Source organism: Oncorhynchus clarkii, chromosome 12 (assembly GCF_045791955.1).
Source record: "Oncorhynchus clarkii lewisi isolate Uvic-CL-2024 chromosome 12, UVic_Ocla_1.0, whole genome shotgun sequence".
Lineage (NCBI taxonomy): Eukaryota > Metazoa > Chordata > Actinopteri > Salmoniformes > Salmonidae > Oncorhynchus > Oncorhynchus clarkii.
Genome location: NC_092158.1, coordinates 60821603 through 60842772, shown reverse-complemented (window position 1 = coordinate 60842772; position 21170 = coordinate 60821603). Strand labels below are relative to the sequence as shown.

Sequence of the window (21170 nt, the reverse complement as noted above, 5' to 3'; positions counted from 1 at the left end):
GGTGTTTTTTGACGGAATCTTTTTAAATAAACTCTTATTTTGCCAGCTATGTTTTGATTGATTGATCCACAACAGTGCAAGACTGTAAAGTCAGTTATTTTACCCGGGCACCCGGGTGAGATTAATCGAACCCCTTCATCTGCAAGGTTGGGTATAGAAATGGGCCATATAAATATAATCTAGTCTAGATAGATAGATAGATGTCGATTGATAGATGATTTGACATGCGCCACCAATTTACTATCAAGTCAAGGGGCTTTATTGGCATGGGAAACATATGTTTACCTTGTCAAAGCAAGTGAAAGACATAAAATAAACAAAAGTTAAATGAAAACTGCATACCTGGAACCGTTTCAACTTTTAATGTTAGTTCGTTTTCCAGTTATGGAAATGCCGCTCAAAGACTGGGCCATTCCAGGCGAGTAAAACCTCGTGCACCCAATTTGACAGACATGCGGAAAGCCAAATCACAATTGAAAGAGGGCGTTATAGCCTTAGTAATTTAACCAATGAAATTAGTCATACCTTTAGACTGATCATGTTTTTGACCATTGAGGCTCTTCCCATTGCTGGCTCATCCTATTGAGTGGGAGGGGGCTTTGCCCGGTTTCTGAAAGGCAACAAAACTTTTTTTTAAATTGAGCTAGCTACGACATCTATCTCCCCCACACGAAGACAGCCATCACAATGACTTCGACGAACATGTTTTCAGGACTCGATAATGGCGCAAAGCCAAGTTCAAGGTAACATGGAATTGCACCCACAGGTTTTATTTGCAGCAGGCAAAATTCAAGCATCTAGCTAATGTTAGCTATGATGTTTTTGAAAACTACCGTATGTTTATTGGCCGCGAGCCCGCAAGCAATGTAGCTTGCTAGATGACACTGATGAGAGTAACGTTAACTAGTTATAAGACAAGTTAGTGATAGAATATTACGTTTTGTCAGTACTTAACTTTTAGTCTGGTACAGGTAGTTAGCTTCTATGGGCTTTGGTCCCGACGTAGCAGGGCGAGGTTTTTTTGGGGCTGCGGAAATGGAAGCTCGTGGAATCTTTTTTTTTTTTTTGCAGCGTAGCCAGCTAATTTATTTGACGCTCATTGTTCTGTTGCTTGCATTTTCAAAATGGGCACGATCACCCACACCCAGTTTACAACAACCTATTTCTAAACAGTTTGGGTAATTGGATATATTTCACTTTTTTTTAAATCTTTCAACTATGGTTGTTTAGCCCCACTGCGAACTTTTCAAGAACAGCCAGCTAACTGGCTAAATATGGCTTCTGTCACTCTGAGTTGTGTGATCAGCTACACAGCTAAATGTGACTTTTAAACAGTACTTAAGTCAGTAGGCCTATGTAGCCTGCAGTCATACTGTGGTACAATTAGTAGTTAACTCGATTATTTGGTCTTTAGCCACAGCTAATGTGGCCTGTCTTAACCCTCCTGTTGTGTTCCGGTCGAATTGGACCGATTTACAAGTTTTCTCTCAGAAAAATGTAGTTAATTAAACCTTATTGACATAAGGTTCCATGACTTTGTCCACACAGGGCATCTGAACACACAAAATACATTTTGATGCTTATCATTAACTTTTGTACACCTGTGGTGTTCCTGGTCAAAAATGAATGGGTGAGACTACAATTAGTGTATAAAATTGAGTTCAGGCACATGCCCATCAGATATGGACACTTCCTCTCCCAGACTCCCACATGCATGTGTGTTTGAGCACACACACACCTCACTCTCCTTCTTGGCTTTCATGGCTACCCCCACGTGAACCTTTCCCCAATAGAATCTTTCCCCCACAGGAACCACACCTGTTGGTTTTCTCACAAACAATCGGAACATTGTTTCAATATTATAACTTTTCTCGCAGCTCTGATATATAAAGCTTTATTGAGGCCTTGCTCACAATTCATTCTGGCAGCGCAATGACCAAACAATATACTGTATTTGAGGCTCTTGATCATATCTTTGCTCATGACAGTGGCGAGGAGGAGAGAGTGGTTGTTAAACTTAGACTCAAAGAAGTCTGTGATAAATAGCACTATGTTTCATCTGAGTATTTGTTATAGTCAAAACTATCCATACATTATGCTTTTTTTAAACTCAAACGAGTCATATGAGCTCAGGTCAATGAGGCCTAAAGGCCATACATGGCAAATAGAACTTCAAAACCTGTAATGTTCACAAAAACTTAAGTTGATAAAGATTTAACACAACATTAGGTGATAATGTATGGATTTTTATGGATTTATGATCAGCTATAATGAGGTGGTCATTTTGGACCGGGGACACATAATTATTTAACATGAAACTAACACAACAGGAGGGTTAAATAAGAAGTTGTGCATGCAGCATATTCTATTCCTAGATTTTGCTATATGCACCTTTTCGTTATGGTACATTCTCCATTTAAAAAAACAAAAAAAACACTGTTTTTATTGAACATTTGAAACATACAATGTACTTGCAGTGAAGCCGCTCAATAACTACATCATACCAGTCATCCAACAGATTCCCATTCAGAGCGACACACAGACGCATCCAGGGTCAATGCCCTGCTCAAGGGCATGTTGACCAATCTCCCACCAGGCTAAAAAAACGTGAACCCGAACCCTCCAAGATCCACCCCCCCAGGAAGAAAATATAAATAAAATACAGTTAATTCCATTTCCCACCCCCCAAGAACCCCCTCCCAATGCACCAACAACCAAGGGAATGAACTAAAAAGGAAAAGACAAAAGAAAACAATGAAGAAATATTTATTTTTATTTAAAACAAAGGACATTAAGGACAACTGAAATCATAACCGCAATGCCAACTTTATACATTTGTGTGCATGTCTGGCGCTATTACATGTATGTGTGTGTTGCGTGTGTTTATTTGAATGAGTGTGTGTATATTAGAGGTCGACCGATTAATCGTAATGGCCGATTTTAATTGGGGCCGATTTCAAGTTTTTATAACAATTGGAAATCGGTATTTTTGGACACCGATTTGGCGGATTTAAAAAAAATATATATAGTTAAGAACACATTCTTATTTTCAATGACGGCCTGGGTGACGGTGGGTTAACTTCTTGCGTCGAGCAATCCCGTATCCGGGAGCGTAATCATAGCCTCAAGCTCATAAGCATAACGCAACGTTAACTATTCATGAAAATCGCAAATTAAATGAAATAAATATATTGGCTCACAAGCTTAGCCTTTTGTTAACAACAGTCATCTCAGATTTTCAAAATATGCTTTTCAACCATAGCTACACAAGCATTTGTGTAAGAGTATTGATAGCTAGCATAGCATTAAGCCTAGCATTCAGCAGGCAACATTTTCACAAAAACAAGAAAAGCATTCAAATAAAATAATTTACCTTTGAAGAACTTCGGATGTTTTCAATGAGGAGACTCAATTAGATAGCAAATGTTCAGTTTTTCCAAAAATATTATTTGTGTAGGAGAAATCGATCCGTTTTGTTCATCACGTTTGGCTAAGAAAATAACCCGAAAATTCAGTCATTACAACGCAAACTTTTTTCCAAATTAACTCCATAATATCGACAGAAACATGGCAAATGTTGTTTAGAATCAATCCCCAAGGTGGAAACAACAAAGTGTAGGCTCATTCCTGGCGCATTCACAGCCATATAAGGAGACATTGGAACACAGCGCATTCAAAATCTGGGGCACTTCCTGTATGAAATTTCATCTTGGTTTCGCCTGTAGCATTAGTTCTGTGGCACTCACAAACAATATCTTTGCAGTTTTGGAAACGTCAGTGTTTTCTTTCCAAAGCTGTCAATTATATGCATAGTCGAGCATCTTTTCGTGACAAAATATCTTGTTTAAAACGGGAACCTTTTTTTATCCAAAAATTAAAAGAGCGACCCCTATATCGAAGAAGTTAACTGCCTCGTTCAGGGGCAGAAGGACAGATTTTCACCTTGTCAGCTCGGGGGATCCAATCTTGCAACCTTACAGTTAACTAGTCCAACGCAATAACGACCTGCCTCTCTCTCGTTGCACTCCACAAGGAGACTGCCTGTTACGCGAATGCAGTAAGCCATGGTAAGTTGTTAGCTAGTTAAACATATCTTATAAAAAACAATAAATTAATCATAATCACTAGCTAACTACACATGGTTGATATTATCTAGCGTGTCCTGCGTTGCATATATTCTGACTAAGCATACAAGTATCTGACTGAGCGGTGGTAGGCAGAAGCAGGCGCGTAAACATTCATTCAAACAGCACTTTTGGGCGTTTTTGCCAGCAGCTCTTCGTTGGGCGTCAAGCATTGCGCTGTTTATTCCTTTAAGCTTATCAAACTCCCGAGATGAGGCTGGTGTAACCGAAGTGAAATGGCTAGCTAGTTAGCGTGCGCTAATAGCGTTTCAAACGTCACTCGCTCTGAGCCTTGGAATGGTTGTTCCCCTTGCTCTGCATGGGTAACGCTGCTTTGATGGTGGTCGTTGTGTTGCTGGTTTGAGCCCAGGGAGGAGCGAAAAGAGGGACGGAAGCTATACTGTTACACTGGCAATACTAAAGTGCCTATAAGAACATCCAATAGTCAAAGGTATATGAAATACAAATGGTATAGAGGGAAATAGTTCTATAATTCCTATAATAACCACAACCTAAAACTTCTCACCTGGGAATATTGAAGACTCATGTTAAAAGGAACCACCAGCTTTCATATGTTCTCATGTTCTGAGCAAGGAACTTAAACATTAGCATTTTAACATGGCATATATTGCACTTTTACTTTCTCCTCCAACACTTTGTTTTTGCATTATTTAAACCAAATTTAACATGTTTCATTATTTATGAGGCTAAATTGATTTTATTGATGTATTATATTAAGTTAAATTAAGTGTTCATTCAGTATTGTTGTAATTGTCATTATTACAAATACAGTGAAAAAAATTGTCCGTTTAATCGGTTTCGGCTTTTTTGGTCCTCCAATAATCGGTATCTGCATCGGCGTTCGACCGGTCGACCTCTAGTGTATATGCAGGTGAACAAACACCTGCACAGAATCAGCCTCAGGCAAACTGGCATTAGTTCTAAAAACACTGGCACTTCGTGTAATTCAAGTGTACTTGTTAGTATGGTTTTTTTTGGTACTTTTATCTTAGAATGATGGTCAATCTCTCACACAGCAACTTCACTCCCTCTTGTCTCCAATTCCATATATCAACCATCAGCTTCCCTCAGCCCATTCTATCTATCTCTGCTGGCCACCCACTTTGGGTTTCTACGCAACACATCTTTCAAATATGCTGTGATGTTTAACGTACAATCTATCTAATCGAATAGAAGCCACAGATTGCGAGTTGAAGATAAATACTTTTACTAAGAGTATTAGTAATTGATTGACCTGGTCTCTCCAGATCTCCTATCAGTACTATTTCTAGGGTCAATTTCAGATCAATGCTATGCATTTTCAGCCATTCCTTAACCTGAGACCAGAAACAGGCTACCCGAGGGCAATACAAAAATAAATGGTCTATTGATTCTGTATCCTCCCTCTCCACAAAATCTGCAGAGCTTTGATTATTTTATGCCCCAAATATTCAAAATTTTGTTGGTGGCAAGAATTCTCTATAATAATTTTAGAGTCTTGAATCTTGCGTTTTTATATATCAACACATACCATGGAATCGGTACATCAACAATCTCTTCCCAACTATTTTGCAATCTGTTTGGCACAGTTGTCAACATCCTGGTCCTCAATTGAAACTTGAATACTTTCCTATTTATGCTATTTTTATTCCTCTGCCAGTTTTGATCCTTTATATTGGACAGACAGACCAGTTCCCTACCTCCTCCCGCTGCCACCCGCCTCCATTTTTTGGGGCAATGCTGTAATCAATTGGTTGTACTCTTGGATTGAGCAGACCTTTCCGTACAATTCTGCTAACTCCATGAAGGACATAACTACTATTCCAATTTACAATATAATTTAAGAACAAAATACCCCTTTCAAACATCGTTTCCATAAATACAGGTATTTTATCAACCAGCACATTTGAGTTCAGCCATAATATTTGTTCTATCTTTTCAGGGGGGTGAAATTGTAGCCAGCTCTGCAATGCTTGTTTGAAAGAGAGATACGTTGAAAAAGTATTATTTTCAATGAATCGTAAGTGACACATTTGCAAAAATGCATTTTTTTAAACAACGGATGAGCTTTTCGTAATCTACTTGAGAACCATTTAGGGTTCAAATAAATCTTTTGAAGGAGTGAAGCTTTTAGAGAGGGGTTTAGTGATTTTATATTTAATCATCTCAACCCACCCTATTCATACTCATTATATAGATAGGCACGTTTTATTTTGTCTGGTTTAGCGTCCCAGATAAAGCAAAATATTTTTTGCTCATGATTTGAAAAACTTAATTATCAGAAGTAGGCAGTGCCATAAATGAGTAAACTGAGATACAGTGGGGCAAAAAAAGTATTTAGTCAGCCACCAATTGTGCAAGTTCTCCCACTTAAAAAGATGAGGCCTGTAATTTTCATCATAGATACACTTCAACTATGACAGAGAAAATCCAGAAAATCACATTTGTATGATTTTTAATGAATTTATTTGCAAATTATGGTGGAAAATAAGTATTTGGTCAATAACAAAAGTTTATCTCAATACTTTGTTACAGTGCCTTGCGAAAGTATTCGGCCCCCTTGAACTTTGCGACCTTTTGCCACATTTCAGGCTTCAAACATAAAGATATAAAACTGTATTTTTTTTGTGAAGAATCAACAACAAGTGGGACACAATCATGACGTGGAACGACATTTATTGGATATTTCAAACTTTTTTAACAAATCAAAAACTGAAAAATTGGGCGTGCAAAATTATTCAGCCCCTTTACTTTCAGTGCAGCAAACTCTCTCCAGAAGTTCAGTGAGGATCTCTGAATGATCCAATGTTGACCTAAATGACTAATGATGATAAATACAATCCACCTGTGTGTAATCAAGTCTCCGTAAAATGCACCTGCACTGTGATAGTCTCAGAGGTCCGTCAAAAGCGCAGAGAGCATCATGAAGAACAAGGAACACACCAGGCAGGTCCGAGATACTGTTGTGAAGAAGTTTAAAGCCGGATTTGGATACAAAAAGATTTCCCAAGCTTTAAACATCCCAAGGAGCACTGTGCAAGCGATAATATTGAAATGGAAGGAGTATCAGACCACTGCAAATCTACCAAGACCTGGCCGTCCCTCTAAACTTTCAGCTCACACAAGGAGAAGACTGATCAGAGATGCAGCCAAGAGGCCCATGATCACTCTGGATGAACTGCAGAGATCTACAGCTGAGGTGGGAGACTCTGTCCATAGGACAACAATCAGTCGTATATTGCACAAATCTGGCCTTTATGGAAGAGTGGCAAGAAAGCCATTTCTTAAAGATATCCATAAAAAGTGTCGTTTAAAGTTTGCCACAAGCCACCTGGGAGACACACCAAACATGTGGAAGAAGGTGCTCTGGTCAGATGAAACCAAAATTGAACTTTTTGGCAACAATGCAAAACGTTATGTTTGGCGTAAAAGCAACACAGCTGAACACACCATTCCCACTGTCAAACATGGTGATGGCAGCATCATGGTTTGGGCCTGCTTTTCTTCAGCAGGGACAGGGAAGATGGTTAAAATTGATGGGAAGATGGATGGAGCCAAATACAGGACCATTCTGGAAGAAAACCTGATGGAGTCTGCAAAAGACCTGAGACTGGGACGGAGATTTGTCTTCCAACAAGACAATGATCCAAAACATAAAGCAAAATCTACAATGGAATGGTTCAAAAATAAACATATCCAGGTGTTAGAATGGCCAAGTCAAAGTCCAGACCTGAATCCAATCGAGAATCTGTGGAAAGAACTGAAAACTGCTGTTCACAAATGCTCTCCATCCAACCTCACTGAGCTCGAGCTGTTTTGCAAGGAGGAATGGAATTTCAGTCTCTCGATGTGCAAAACTGATAGAGACATACCCCAAGCGACTTACAGCTGTAATCGCAGCAAAAGGTGGCGCTACAAAGTATTAACTTAAGGGGGCTGAATAATTTTGCACACCCAATTTTTCAGTTTTTGATTTGTTAAAAAAGTTTGAAATATCCAATAATTGTCGTTCCACTTCATGATTATGTCCCACTTGTTGTTGATTCTTCACAAAAAAATACAGTTTTATATCTTTGTTTGAAGCCTGAAATGTGGCAAAAGGTCGCAAAGTTCAAGGGGGCCGAATACTTTCGCAAGGCACTGTATATACCCTTTGTTGGCAATGACAGAGGTCAAACGTTTTCTGTAAGTCTTCACAAGGTTTTCACACACTGTTGCTGGTATTTTGGTCCATTCCTCCATGAAGATCTCCTCTAGAGCAGTGATGTTTTGGGGCTGTTGCTGGGCAACACGGACTTTCAACTCCCTCCAAAGATTTTCTATGGGGTTGAGATCTGGAGACTGGCTAGGCCACTCCAGGACCTTGAAATGCTTCTTACGAAGCCACTCCTTCGTTGCCCGGGCAGGGTGTTGGGGATCATTGTCATGCTGAAAGACCCAGCCACGTTTCATCCTCAATGCCCTTGCTGATGGAAGGAGGTTTTCACTCAATCTCACGATACATGGCCCCATTCATTCTTTCCTTTACACGGATCAGTCATCCTGGTCCCTTTGCAGAAAAACAGCCCCAAAGCATGATGTTTCCACCCCCATGCTTCACAGTAGGTATGGTGTTCTTTGGATGCAACTCAGCATTCTTTGTTCTCCAAACATGACGAGTTGAGTTTTCATCTGACCATATGACATTCTCCCAATCTTCTTCTGGATCATCCAAATGCTCTCTAGCAAACCTCAGATGGGCCTGGACATGTACTGGCTTAAGCAGGGGGACACGTCTGGCACTGCAGTCCCTGGCGGCGTAGTGTGTTACTGATGGTAGGCTTTGGTCCCAGCTCTCTGCAGGTCATTCACTATGTCCCCCCCGTGTGGTTCTGGGATTTTTGCTCACCGTTCTTGTGATCATTTTGACCCCACGGGGTGAGATCTTGCGTGGAGCCCCAGATCGAGGGAGATTATCAGTGGTCTTGTATGTCTTCCATTTCCTAATAATTGCTCCCACAGTTGCTTTCTTCAAACCAAGCTGCTTGCCTATTGCAGATTCAGTCTTCCCAGCCTGGTGCAGGTCTACAATTTTGTTTCTGGTGTCCTTTGACAGCTCTTTGGTCTTGGCCATAGTGGAGTTTGGAGTTTGGCTGTTTGAGGTTGTGGACAGGTGTCTTTTATACTGATAACAAGTTCAAACAGGTGCCATTAATACAGGTAACGAGTGGAGGAAAGAGGAGCCTCTTAAAGAAATTACAGGTCTGTGAGAGCCAGAAATCATGCTTGTTTGTAGGTGACCAAATACTTATTTTCCACAATGTGATTTTCTGGATTTTTTCTCATTTTGTCTGTCATAGTTGAAGTGTACCTATGATGAAAATGACAGGCCTCATCTTTTTAAGTGGGAGAACTTGCACAATTGGTGGCTGACTAAATGCTATTTTGCCCCACTGTATGACTAAGGAGAGTTAATCAGGGGAATTTTCCATAAATAGACAGGTATTCATATTCTCCATGGTTGCAGGATCTTGTCTATTTTTACAAGTTTTCTATTGAAATTCATTGTGGAGAGCTTATTTATATATTTTGTGATATGAATACCGAGAATGTCTACTTCACCATCAGCCCATTTTTATTGGTAATATTGTATACTTATCAAAATTAGGTTTTAGTCCAGAGAGTACGTAAAAGTCATCTAGAGCTTTAATGAGACATTGCAGGGATCTAGCTTGCGGACTTAATATAAAACTTGAGTCATCGGCATACATGGACACCTTTGTTTTTAAGCCTTGGCTTTGTAATCCCCAATGTTGTTATTGGATCTGATTTTAATAGCTAGCATTTCAATGGCCATAACGAATAGATATGGTGACAGCGGACACCGTTGTTTAACTCCTCTTGACGATTCAAAACTCTGAGAAGTAGCCATTATTTACTATTTTACACCTGGGGTTGCTATACATAATTTTTACCCATTTTATAAGAGAATTACCAAAATTGAAAAAATCCAGGCATTTCTAAATAAAATCTAGTCTTACTTTATTAAATGCCTTTTCAAAATCTGCTATAAATACCATTCTTGGCTTCTTATGTTTCATGATGTTCTATTATTTCTAGTAGTTGTAGTATTTTTGCATCACAACATTGAAGTGTAAGGGGCCTCCAGTTTTTTTAGACTGGGTCTTTATATTTGCCATCTGGATCTTGTTTTAATAATAGAGAAATCAGACCTTCCTGCTGAGTACCTGACAGACTGTTTTAACTACTCCTGTAGAAATGGTAATCTAACAACGGAGCTTTTAGTATATCAAAAAATACTTGATATACCTCTATGCCGTCAAGCCCTGGGGTTTTTCCAGACTAAGGATTTAATAGACTCAAAGTTCTTCCTCTGTAATTTGGCCTTCGCATCTGTCTGTACATTTGTTAATTTTCCATTTTTTAATATTATTTGGAAAGAACTCCTTACCATAATCTTCATTGTGGGAGAGGATGAGACGGAAAAGAGAACATCTGTCTAAAATAATTAGCTTCCTCTTTGAAAATATCATTCAGAGAATCATAGGCGACTGTCTTCAGTAACTAGTTTCTACAAATGATTTTTGTTAGCGTTCCTGTATTGGAGATTAGGGTAGAATTTAGCATTTTTCTCTATATTCCATCCAGTTTGCATTATTTTTGCAATAGATTACATTAGATAGTTCTTGAATAAGTTTCTCAAGTTCTTTTTGTTTTTCCTCTAACTTATTTTGTATCTCTGTAGTATTGTTTTTATTGCTATCTACCTGTGCTATTAGTTCATGGATTTCCCTTGTTAGTCTTGTCTCTTTAGCCAGAAACTGTTTTGTTATTGATGAATGTTGAATTGAATGACCCCTGAAGGTACATTTTAAAGGTATCCCAAACAATAAGGGGATTTTCTGAACCTATATTTTACTGGAAAAATACAGTTATAAATTATTTTGTCTTCCACCAAACCCAAACCGGCTGCGTGATCGTGCATAAATGTATTTTTTTTCTCCACCTACACCAAACGCGATCACGACACGCAGGTTAAAATATCAAAACAAACTCTGAACCAATTACATTAATTTGGGGACAGGTCAAAAAGCATTAAACATGTATGGCAATTTAGCTAGTTAGCTTGCACTTGCTAGCTATTTTGTCCTATTTAGCTGTTGCTAGTTAATTTGTCCTGGGATATAAACATTGAGTTGTTATTTTACCTGAAATTCACAAGGTCCTCTACTCCGACAATTAATCCACACATAAAACGGTCAACCGAATCGTTTCTAGTCATCTCTCCTCCTTCCAGGCCTTTTCATCTTTGAACTTATATGGTGATTGGCATCTACACTTTCATAGTATTACCACGACAACCGTCAAAACAGTTGGTCTTTCAATCAACCACGTAGGTACAACCAATGAGTAGATGCCATGTGGGTACCTACTTCTATAACCCAATGAGGAGATGGGAGAGGCAGGACTTGCAGCTCGATCTGTGTCAGAAATGGGACTGACTTCTATTTTAGCCCTTGGCAATGCAGACGCTCGTTGGTGCGTGCGAGCAGTGTGTGTGCAATAATTGAATAACATGGATTTCTACAGTTATTTTGCAGCGCACGCGATGTGTCCGGTCTGGTCAGCATGTTAGTTAAAAATAAGTTGTCCTCCGGTAAACTTTGATTAAATTTCCAAATCCCTGTCCACGTGGGAAATCTATAAGAGTTATGTGAATGCCAATTAGATGATGATCTGATCGCATTCTGTCTCCTATTAAAACTGTTTTATCCTTTGATGCAAGAGAGAGATGAAGTAGTCAAGACGATTAGCTTGATTAAGTCTCCTCCGTATATCTCACTAGGTCGGGGTTTTTTAGTCTCCCAAATATCCACTATTTCTAATGTGTCCATAATATTTGTGATTTCCTTAAGGGCACAGTGATGATAGTTTGTAGAGTGATTTCCTTTACGGCCCATTGAGGTACTTAACACTGTGTTAGTCTCCTACCATAATGATTAGATCATTTGTTGCCTGTAAGTTCAATAAATGTTTTCGAAGAAGTGTGGATCATCCTGATTTGGACCATATAGATTAATGAGCTAAATGTCTTTTTCGTCCACTTTCATATTCAAAAGGATCCACCTTCCTTGCGAATCAATCCTGACTATTTGCACATTCAGATCGACATTTTTATGAATTAATATAATCACACCCTTTGAGTTCCTTTGTCCATGACAGAAAATTATTTCACCACCCCATTCCTTTTTCCACAGAACTTCATCTAAGGATGTAGTGAGTTTCCTGTAAACAGTATGTTATATTCATTTTATTTTAGCCATGTAAAGACCGATCTTATTTTTTATAATCTGCCGTTACCGTTACAATTATAACTGGCTATATCTATTTCACCCGTTACCATAACTAGATACTATTCTCAGTCTAAATTGACCATAATTAGTGCTTGTAAAGTTACTGCCATCAGAGGTATTATGAATGTCAAATCTAGAGCTGTCAAATGTCTGATATTTAGAATTCAAGAAATAGGTTCTAGTAATATTTGTTTTATTCCCTTGCCTGTTTACCTGTGAGCCAATGCCACAGATGTTAGAAAATTGAGACCAGATATTGTCTGTAGCAAATCTAAGTAGGTTGTGTATGATATTGGATGTGAAATAGTGAGTGTGTACGATGTCTGTAGTGTGTGATAAATAATAACAATGTGTGATAAATAATAATCCAAATACATAATAACTTTGCAAATTTGTATGGTTACGTGTCTGTATGTAACATGTAGTGCGTATAGCCTTAATATTCATAATGATAATTGTAATCCATATCGTATCACCATCATAGTTGCCTATTAATTACTTATAACATAATTGGTAAAACATCCCAGCATTCCCATAGCAATTGACATTTCACATGATCATGAAAGAGACCTTGCATTACTCTAGAGATGGCTTCACTACAGTACAAATGTATTCCGTACAATATGTTATTTTTCCCCAATGCCCCTATTCTGATATCTTCCCCTTGCTTGTTGAAAACACACAAACTTGTATACAAATACATAAGAAAGATAGACAAACAATAAACACATTAAATTATAAAACAGTTCTTGACAATGGTGAGAGAAAGAAGAGAGCGAGATCAGGTGTGTGTATGTGTAAGCAAGCATGTAATTGAGTACGTGTGTTCATATCCACTTCATAATGTTCAGATATTTTTGCAGTTCCCATACCTTCTTTTTTTTCGTAACCTGATGTCCCTGTAGAATTTAGTACAGCCACGGTGTTATGGAGCTGTCTCGGAATAGCTGTCCATCTATAAAGAGTTTGTCCACAATGACAAAGGCACGCCTACCATCCTTCCTTTGTTGTCTTTGCACCAGATAGTCTCTTACAACGTTCGTTTATTTCCCTTGGAAATTGGACATTGAGAACGAATTTAGTCCCTTTGAGCTCCATTCCTCTGCTTTTGATCAGCTCCTTTTGTTGGTAGTGTTCAAATTTTGTGATCGGTCGGGGACACTTGGTCTTGTCGCTCCAAGTCTGTGTGCTTGGTGGAAAACCACCTTGTTCACAGTCTCTATAGGAAGTTTCCAGGCGGATTGCATGAATTCTCTGATCGCGCCCTCTGGATTATTGAATGCAACTTTAGGAATCCCAGGAAAAAAATGATTTTTCACGCATGCTACAACTTTGTATATCTATTAGCGACTCCTTCATCACCCTGTTTTCCCTGAGTAGACAGTCCATGTTGGAATCGTGAATTTTTACCTTGGATGTGAGTGTCTTGTTTTCTCTTTGGAGCATGAGAATTTCACTCTGGCTGAAGTCCAAACTCCCCCTCAGCCCTGCTACCTCCTCATACAACTTTTTCAGTGTTGCATGGATTCCAGCCAGAGCACTAGCCTCTACCTCAATGGTAAGTAAATAATCTGTGTCTGTAGATTCATCTTTTTTTTTTTAATTTATTGTTGGGTTTAAAGTTATTTTGAAGTGGTCGGATCTTTCCATGATGGACTATGTTGTTCCTCCATAGCGTAAAACTGTTGGTACTTGTCGATTTCCCTCAGGATCTCCTTCGTATCCAGATTGGCTCTTTACTGCAACCAGTTGTTTTACGAAAAAATAATGAGTCTTTCCCACGATGATGACAGGTGTCTGTAGTACAGCCAGCTTGCACTCGCGGAATCCACACACAAAAAATGAACACAAACTTGCAGTCCCAGCCGCAAAGACTAACCGTGTCGTGGAATCCTTAGCAACAAAACTTTAGTTCGGAATAAAATCGATTTTAATATAAACAACAAACCGAGAGTAGACCATACAATGTCCTGTTGTGCGCTCTGATGATGTATAATGACGTGTCTGGATCTGAAACATCTCTCTTAATTTTATTAACCCCAGGCACTGACTTCCTTTGTGTATGATGAATGCTGACTGTGGAGTTTGGCCGACAGGCTATATAGTCTACATCAGTGCTTCCCAACCAGGAGTACAAGGAAGCCCTGGTGTATTTGGCCTATCCACAGGGGTTTCTTGCGAAGACTCATGAGACCATAGGCCTACTGATAAAGCACATGAGGGGGTACTCCGTTCAGAGCAAAATCCATTTGGTGGTGCAGTAACCAAAAAAGGTTGGAAACCACTACTCTACGTGAACCAACATGATTCTGATGTTTTCTTTTCAGAGTCTTGCGTCCCCCCGGAGGTGGCTCCAGCGACCTGTTCGGTGGCTACGAGGAAGAAGCAGCTGCGTCGAGACGGCCCCACAAGATGGCCTCCAACCTTTTCGCCCCGCCAGAGCCCCAGGGTGTCATCAGACGAACCAACCCCCCAGGTGAGAAATCAAAGGCCCCTTACTGTGCATACAAATTCCCTTTTCACACTACTGGGCTGAATTGATCCAAGCTGCTTTGCACTGGCCTGGTTATGGTTCCAAACCATGGGTGGCAGTCTGTTCTTTTAAGTCATTAATACAAAAGAAAGTTTACGCATCCACCATAGATGCTGGAACCATGATAGAAAGGACTATGTGAAAGGAAAATATCTGAGCCAGGAAAGTACAGTTCATGTCAGCACAATAGTGGAAAGGGAAGATTCTTCCTACAAGTCTAGAGGGCTCCCTGGTCCTGGAGCTGTCAGCCTTTTCAGGTCTATGTGGTGTGAAAACTGCCACTAAGGTGCTACGTTAGCCTTTTTTAGGTTCAGAAAAGGAAACATTGAGTGTGAACTTATTCACAATCTCTTCCCCGAAACCTGTTTGGATTGCATTGGCGTGTGTGTGTGTGTATTGAAAAGGGCAACAGGTCATTTCTGATGTGGTCACTACAGTGTCACAAGACTCAACCAGCCAAAAAAAATTGAAATATGTCACGTATGTGTTTGCCAGATGTTATTGCGGGTGTAGCGAAATACTTGTGTTTCTAGCTCCAGCAGTGCAGTAATATCTAACCATTCACAACAATGCACACAACCTAAAAGAATGGAATAAAGGAATATATAAATATTAGGATGAGCAATGTCAGTGGCATAGACCAAAATACAGAATAATATAATACAGTATATACATATGAGATGACTAAAGCAAAAATATGTAAATATTATTAAAGTGACTAGTTTACCATCATTAACCTCTCTGGGGTATCTGGCCAACATCCAGTGATATTGCAGAGCGGCAAATTCAAATACAGAAATGATCATTATAAAAAATCAGAAAACAAAACATATTTTACGTAGGTTTAAAGATTAACTTCTTGTTAATCCAACCACGGTGTCAGATTTATAAAATACTTTTCGGCGAAAGCATACCTAGCCCAGAATATACCTAGCCCAGAACATAGAACATATAGTTTATATTCCATCCTCAGGTTGTTTTTAGTCTAAATTATCTATAATATTTCAACAGGACAATAACGCCTTCAATATAAAAGGTAAACAAGAAATGCACTCTCTCGGGATTGCGCATGAAAAAGCTCTGCGACACGGTAGGGTCCACTCATTCAGACTGGTCTTACTCTCTCATTTATAAGAATACAAGCCTGAAACAATTTCTAAAGACTGTTGACATCTAGTGGAAGGCATAGGAACTGCAATTTGAGTCCTAAGTCAATGGATACTGTAATGGCATTGAATGGAAAACTACAAAACCAACAACAAAAGAACACTTCCTGAATGGATTTTTCTCAGGTTTTCGCCTGCCAAATCAGTTCTGATATACTCAGACACTATTTTAACAGTTTTGGAAACCTTTAGTGTTTTCTATCCAAATCTACCAGTTATATGCATATCATATATTCTGGGCCCGAGTAGCAGGCGGGTTAATTTGGGCATGCTTTTCATCCAAAATTCAGAATGCTGCCTACCCGAGAGGTTAAAGTAGTCAGTTATTTCAAGTCTATGTATATGGGGCAGCAGCCTCTAATTTGCAGGGTTACGTAACCGGGTGGAAGCCGCCTAGTGATGGTTATTTAGGTCTGATGGCCTTGAGATGGAAGTTGTTTTTCAGTCTCTCGATCCCAGCTTTGATGCATGCTGCCCCCTACTGTCCTCGCCTCCTGGATGATAGTGGTGTGAACAGGAAGTGGCACGGGTAGTGGTAGTCCTTGATGTTCTTTTTGGCCTTACTGTGACATCGGGTGGTATAGGTGTCCTGGGGGGCAGGTAGTTCGCCCCCGGTGATGTGTTGGGCAGACTGCGCCACCCTCTGGAGAGCCCTGCGGTTGTGGACGGTGCAGTTGCCAAACCAGGCTGTGATACAGCCCCACAGAAGGCTCTCAATTGTGCATCTGGAAAAATGTGAGGGTTTTAGGTGCCACGCTGGTTCTTCAGCCTCCTGAGGTTGAAGAGGCACTGTTGCGCCTTTTTCACCACACTTTCTGTGTGGGTGGACCATTTCAAATTGTCAGTTGTGTACGCCGAGGAACTATTCTAGCCTAGTATCGATCAGTGCTAGGCCATTGTCATTCCATGCAGTGAAATAACTGAATGCTTAAGAGCCACAGCCCACCTATTCGTTGTTGATTCCAGTGTAGGATTACACCCTGGCCAGGGATTCCGTTAGCCGGTAAATGCTGTCTTTTGGCAAAAAATAAACAAGTGAAAAGCCAATAAATGAAATGGTTGCCAGCCAAATTGTCAGAGTTTTCAAAAATAATCCATTGCAAAACAATATTGATTATCCCCGTTTATAGTGTTCACACCGAGACGGAATTATTTCTCCAAAACAGAGTATAGATGGCCTCAAGATCACACCTTCTTGAGGACAAAGTAACGAGGCTGATGCTCATCGCAAGCTGCTCCAAGGAGTTGGACAGTTTTGACTTCCCAACAGCAGCGGCTAACTTTGAGCAGGCCAAGGTCTGCCGCAAATGCGAGTAAATTAGATAAATAAAAATTATTTCAGGCCCGGTCTTAGTAGTTCTGCTGCCGCCCTAGGCAAGATCAACATACACTACATATGCTGTCGTATAGTATAAAGATTTGGAATGGATTGATAGACTAGAGTAATGATGTGTATCATGCACAGTTGGTGTATTTAAATTGAGCTTATTCAGTAGCACTTGGAAGCGAAACATCGTTACAGGCTCATTTCTATTCTGTTAAGATTAATTACAATCTAAATGTGATTTTTGAGTATAGTGGGTGTACGCCCTAATGCGGTACACACTGGATGCATATGGATATCCGGTTAATTAAAATCTCTGCTGCAAAAATTTTCCTGATGGAACCCGCAACTGAGATTTTCATTAGTTAAAAGAAGTTTGGACCACATGTAATCTAATGACATCACATGACTGGATCAATATGTCTGAATTGAGGCCAAGGTTCAGATGGTTAAATTTAAAATGTTATCATGAGTTTCTATTGTTTCTCTGCACATTGAGCTGGTTGGCTTCCAGCTTCCAGCCCTTCTGCCCCTGTGGTAGAATGTTCTAGGTATAATTATGACAGCACACACCCAGATATTCAAATGTTACTGTGAAATGTATTGCCTCATGTCAGTCCAGGCTGTGCAACAAGCTCTTCACAATAACCATAGCTGTAGCATAGTGAAAGTAGGACTGAGCTTTGTGTGTGTATGTTGAGGTTTGTGGCCTGGTTCAATTTGGTTGGAGGGGGTATAGTCGTCATGTTGCAAGTAATGGGTCAGATAAGAGGTTTTGAGTATTGAAAATTCAATTGAAATGTTAATCGCAAAAAAAGTGGTTGGAGTATAGAGATTTGACTTGTTCGTCCTTTTCCTCAATGCCTTCAATAATCTTCACTTTTTAGTGTAAGATGTAGACAGAGCCATTTCACCAGGTAAAATTCCTGGTGAATGTAAAAAAATAATAATAATATTTGACTCGCTGTCCTTAATGCAGGAGGTAAAAGCAGTGGGATATTTGGTTCTCCAGATGCCCCAGCCGAGCAACGGAGACCCGTACCCTCAGGCGGCAACACCAGCAACATATTCGGGGGGTTAGAGAGCGCCCCTCCCTCGGTCAAAGCCCATTCCAACAAGCCAAAGGTAATCCAGACCACCCTTATCCCCCTTGTCTCTCCCATTCCAGATTACTAATGGTTCTGGATTGCTAATTTACACGATGTGTAGGCTATATTGACATGTTATCCCTATTATTCCCAGGACAATATTTCTGTTGGTGAAAGCCCCATGCCCATACCCGAGCCCCCAGGTGAGTTTGACACTGATAATGTGTTATGGCTAACACTTTACAGCCCGCTGTCAACCGGGCAGTTACTAGAAATTACTTGTTGACCGAGCTAATAATAATGACCTAATAATTGCATAGTAATTAATTACACATCGGTTTCTTTAAGATGCATTGACACCAAGTCTAATGTACCAGGTAAGTCTCTCTTGGTTTCATCTTTTTCTCTTTTATCTCTTTCCGTTTTGCTCTCAGCTCCTCTGCCAAAGGCGAGCCTGGCCAAGGAGGTGAAGGAAGAGAACGTTGCCTCCCCTCCCCCCACACCCACCAAAGTAGCAGTGGAACCTGCACCTGCTCCCTTGGCCAAGAAGCCAGAGCCAGAGGCCTCCCTTAGTGAGCTCTCACTGAAGGACCACGAGCCCCACCTCGGCCCCCGCCCCCGCTCCCACAACAAGGTCCTTAACCCCCCAGGAGGGAAGTCTAGCGTGGTCTTCTACTGAACCAGCTCCTCCATCCCATCTATTCATGTATGCATCCCAAAAGGCACTCTATTCCCTATATAAGTAACCCATGTCCGAGCCAGAACGGATCTCTTGTTTCTGTTGCGTGAGGCTGCTTGATGTACAAGTACATCCCCTGGACAGGACGCTAGTTTATGGGCCCTGGTCAAAATTTGTGGACTGTGTAGGAACAGGGTGCCATTTGGGGCACAACCTATGCCCACTATTATTCTCTGTTCTCTTAATTTTCCCTATTCACTCTGTCCTTCCCTCCCTGTTCATTTTATTTTCCGTGGCTATCAAGCTGGAAGAAAATTCTCAACAATCATTTTTACAAGCTAAATTCCTGTCCAATCATTCAAAATGGTTAAATTTCTGTTTCATTGCAAGGGTTCTATTTCCTGCTGTAAATGTTTTTTTATTACATGGTTTTGAATGTTGTGTTGATTACAAAGGCAGGGTGAGTTCATTTAGTAAGTTATACCAAAAACATTTATAATTCAATTATAAATTCCATTTAGAATTCAGTGTATTTGTGTCGGCATTGAGACCGCTGTTGCCCATGCACACAGTTGTCATAGTAAGCCCTTAAGTGATCACAATCACTCTTTACTGTCACTTTGTTGACAATAACACATTATGTTCATTCTGTCCTCCATTTCATCCCACTCCTTTTCTCTCTCTCCTCTAATAATCAAACCTATCTTGAGTCTCTGTCTGGAGCCAGAAACAAACTCTTGTTCAGGGAGAAAAAAGCAAAAAATCGACTAACTAGTGAGTGCAAAGCAAAGAGCCACAGGCAGTACCCATTATGTATTGCCCACCCCCAAAGTTCTTGTTGTTCGGAATAAATTCCATTATGATTTTATATATCGCCCATGCAAATGGCCGAATGTATTGTATGTTGTGGTTGTTTCCTGCTCTGTTACCATTGCTTGCTGTTATCAGAGGATGGTGTCCACTCGGAGGCCTCTATGTTTTAAATTAAAACGGCTGCTGTACACAAGTGAACTCTGGAATAGTACATGACCGGGCAAAATACGGGTGGGGACTTGGAGATGTTAAGTCACCCCTAGCCAACCACACACCGCACCACGTTCCAGGCTGCCTACGTAGCAGTTGCACACCAAATCTTACCATGCCTGGATAGGCCTTTTAATGTCAGTAACCAGTATGACTAGTTTCTCGTCAACTTATACACCTTTTAATTAACACTTTGGTTCAGCATATATTTGGAGGGTGTTAGCTTTTGGCCTAGCCCGGATAACAGATTCAACCGATTTTCATGCAAATAATTCAAAATCTGCATAAAAACAATATTTGCATGTTCCCACGATGTTTCTATCAAATTGACTTGTTGTGGATGAAAGACTGTGCGTGATGTCGTATTGCACATAAATATTTATTTTGCTATTAAATTCCCATGTACTGAATAAAAAATAAGTTAAATGGGACCTACTTTACTTGCATAAAAAGGTGGAAACCTGGTTAGTAACGGCATCAACCGACTAGATGGCGCGGTATTAAATTGATTTGTGTTGTGTGGCCGGTTTGCAGGCAGTCTGGAACGCAAAAGATCTCCTGGTGCCATCTTAACCCCTGAGTGTTGGAGTGTTGGCAGGCAAAATCCACAGCAGAGGAAAAGCAAAAAGAACCTGTGTCTTGCAATAAAACTTATTTTCTGACTGATGTCTTTTGTCTATTTTGCTGTTTCCGGGGCTTAGTTATTGGCTGTGTCAATATATTGATTAAATCATGGAATCGTGAATCATCACAATTTGCAATTTCAGCATAGTGTTGGTGCACAATAGCAAAGGTTTTGCAGTGAAAAACTAGTTATTGGATAAGTTCAGGTGGTCCCTTCCTGTTTTGGCCCATTTTTCTTTCTGGTGTTTAGTGAAT

The 21170-nt window shown here is 40.1% G+C and overlaps 2 protein-coding genes across 4 annotated transcripts in view; one reads left to right on the top strand and one right to left on the bottom strand.

Annotated features, from left to right (window-relative positions):
* The window catches only part of LOC139420893 (cramped chromatin regulator homolog 1), a 51850-nt gene extending 51246 nt beyond the window's left edge, over positions 1 to 604 (bottom strand). The window contains exon 1 of one of the 2 annotated variants that reach the window (XM_071171295.1): positions 526 to 604. The gene's annotated coding sequence lies outside the window, so the exon portion shown is untranslated. The remainder of the gene's footprint in view (positions 1 to 525) is intronic. The other variant, XM_071171296.1, reaches the window with a different exon arrangement.
* LOC139420895 (Jupiter microtubule associated homolog 2) lies at positions 566 to 20953 on the top strand. Of its 2 annotated transcripts, XM_071171297.1 has the most exons (6): positions 616 to 743; positions 14806 to 14954; positions 18481 to 18626; positions 18744 to 18792; positions 19024 to 19295; positions 20826 to 20953. In XM_071171297.1, exons 1-5 carry the CDS (start codon positions 688 to 690, stop codon positions 19266 to 19268), a joined length of 645 nt encoding a protein of 214 aa, XP_071027398.1. In that variant the 5' UTR covers positions 616 to 687; the 3' UTR covers positions 19269 to 19295; positions 20826 to 20953. The 2 variants fall into 2 exon arrangements, with proteins under 2 accessions (XP_071027399.1, XP_071027398.1); XM_071171298.1 differs by having other exon boundaries at positions 566 to 743; positions 19024 to 20953.
* Positions 20954 to 21170: the final 217 nt, after the last annotated feature.

Coding starts and splice junctions, on each gene's coding strand:
- LOC139420895 (XM_071171298.1), top strand. CDS start 688: ATGACTTCGACGAACATGTTTTCAGGACTCGATAATGGCGCAAAGCCA. Junction 14,955..18,480: donor CAGACGAACCAACCCCCCAG/GTGAGAAATCAA, acceptor TCCTTAATGCAG/GAGGTAAAAGCAGTGGGATA. Junction 18,627..18,743: donor CCCATTCCAACAAGCCAAAG/GTAATCCAGACC, acceptor TATTATTCCCAG/GACAATATTTCTGTTGGTGA.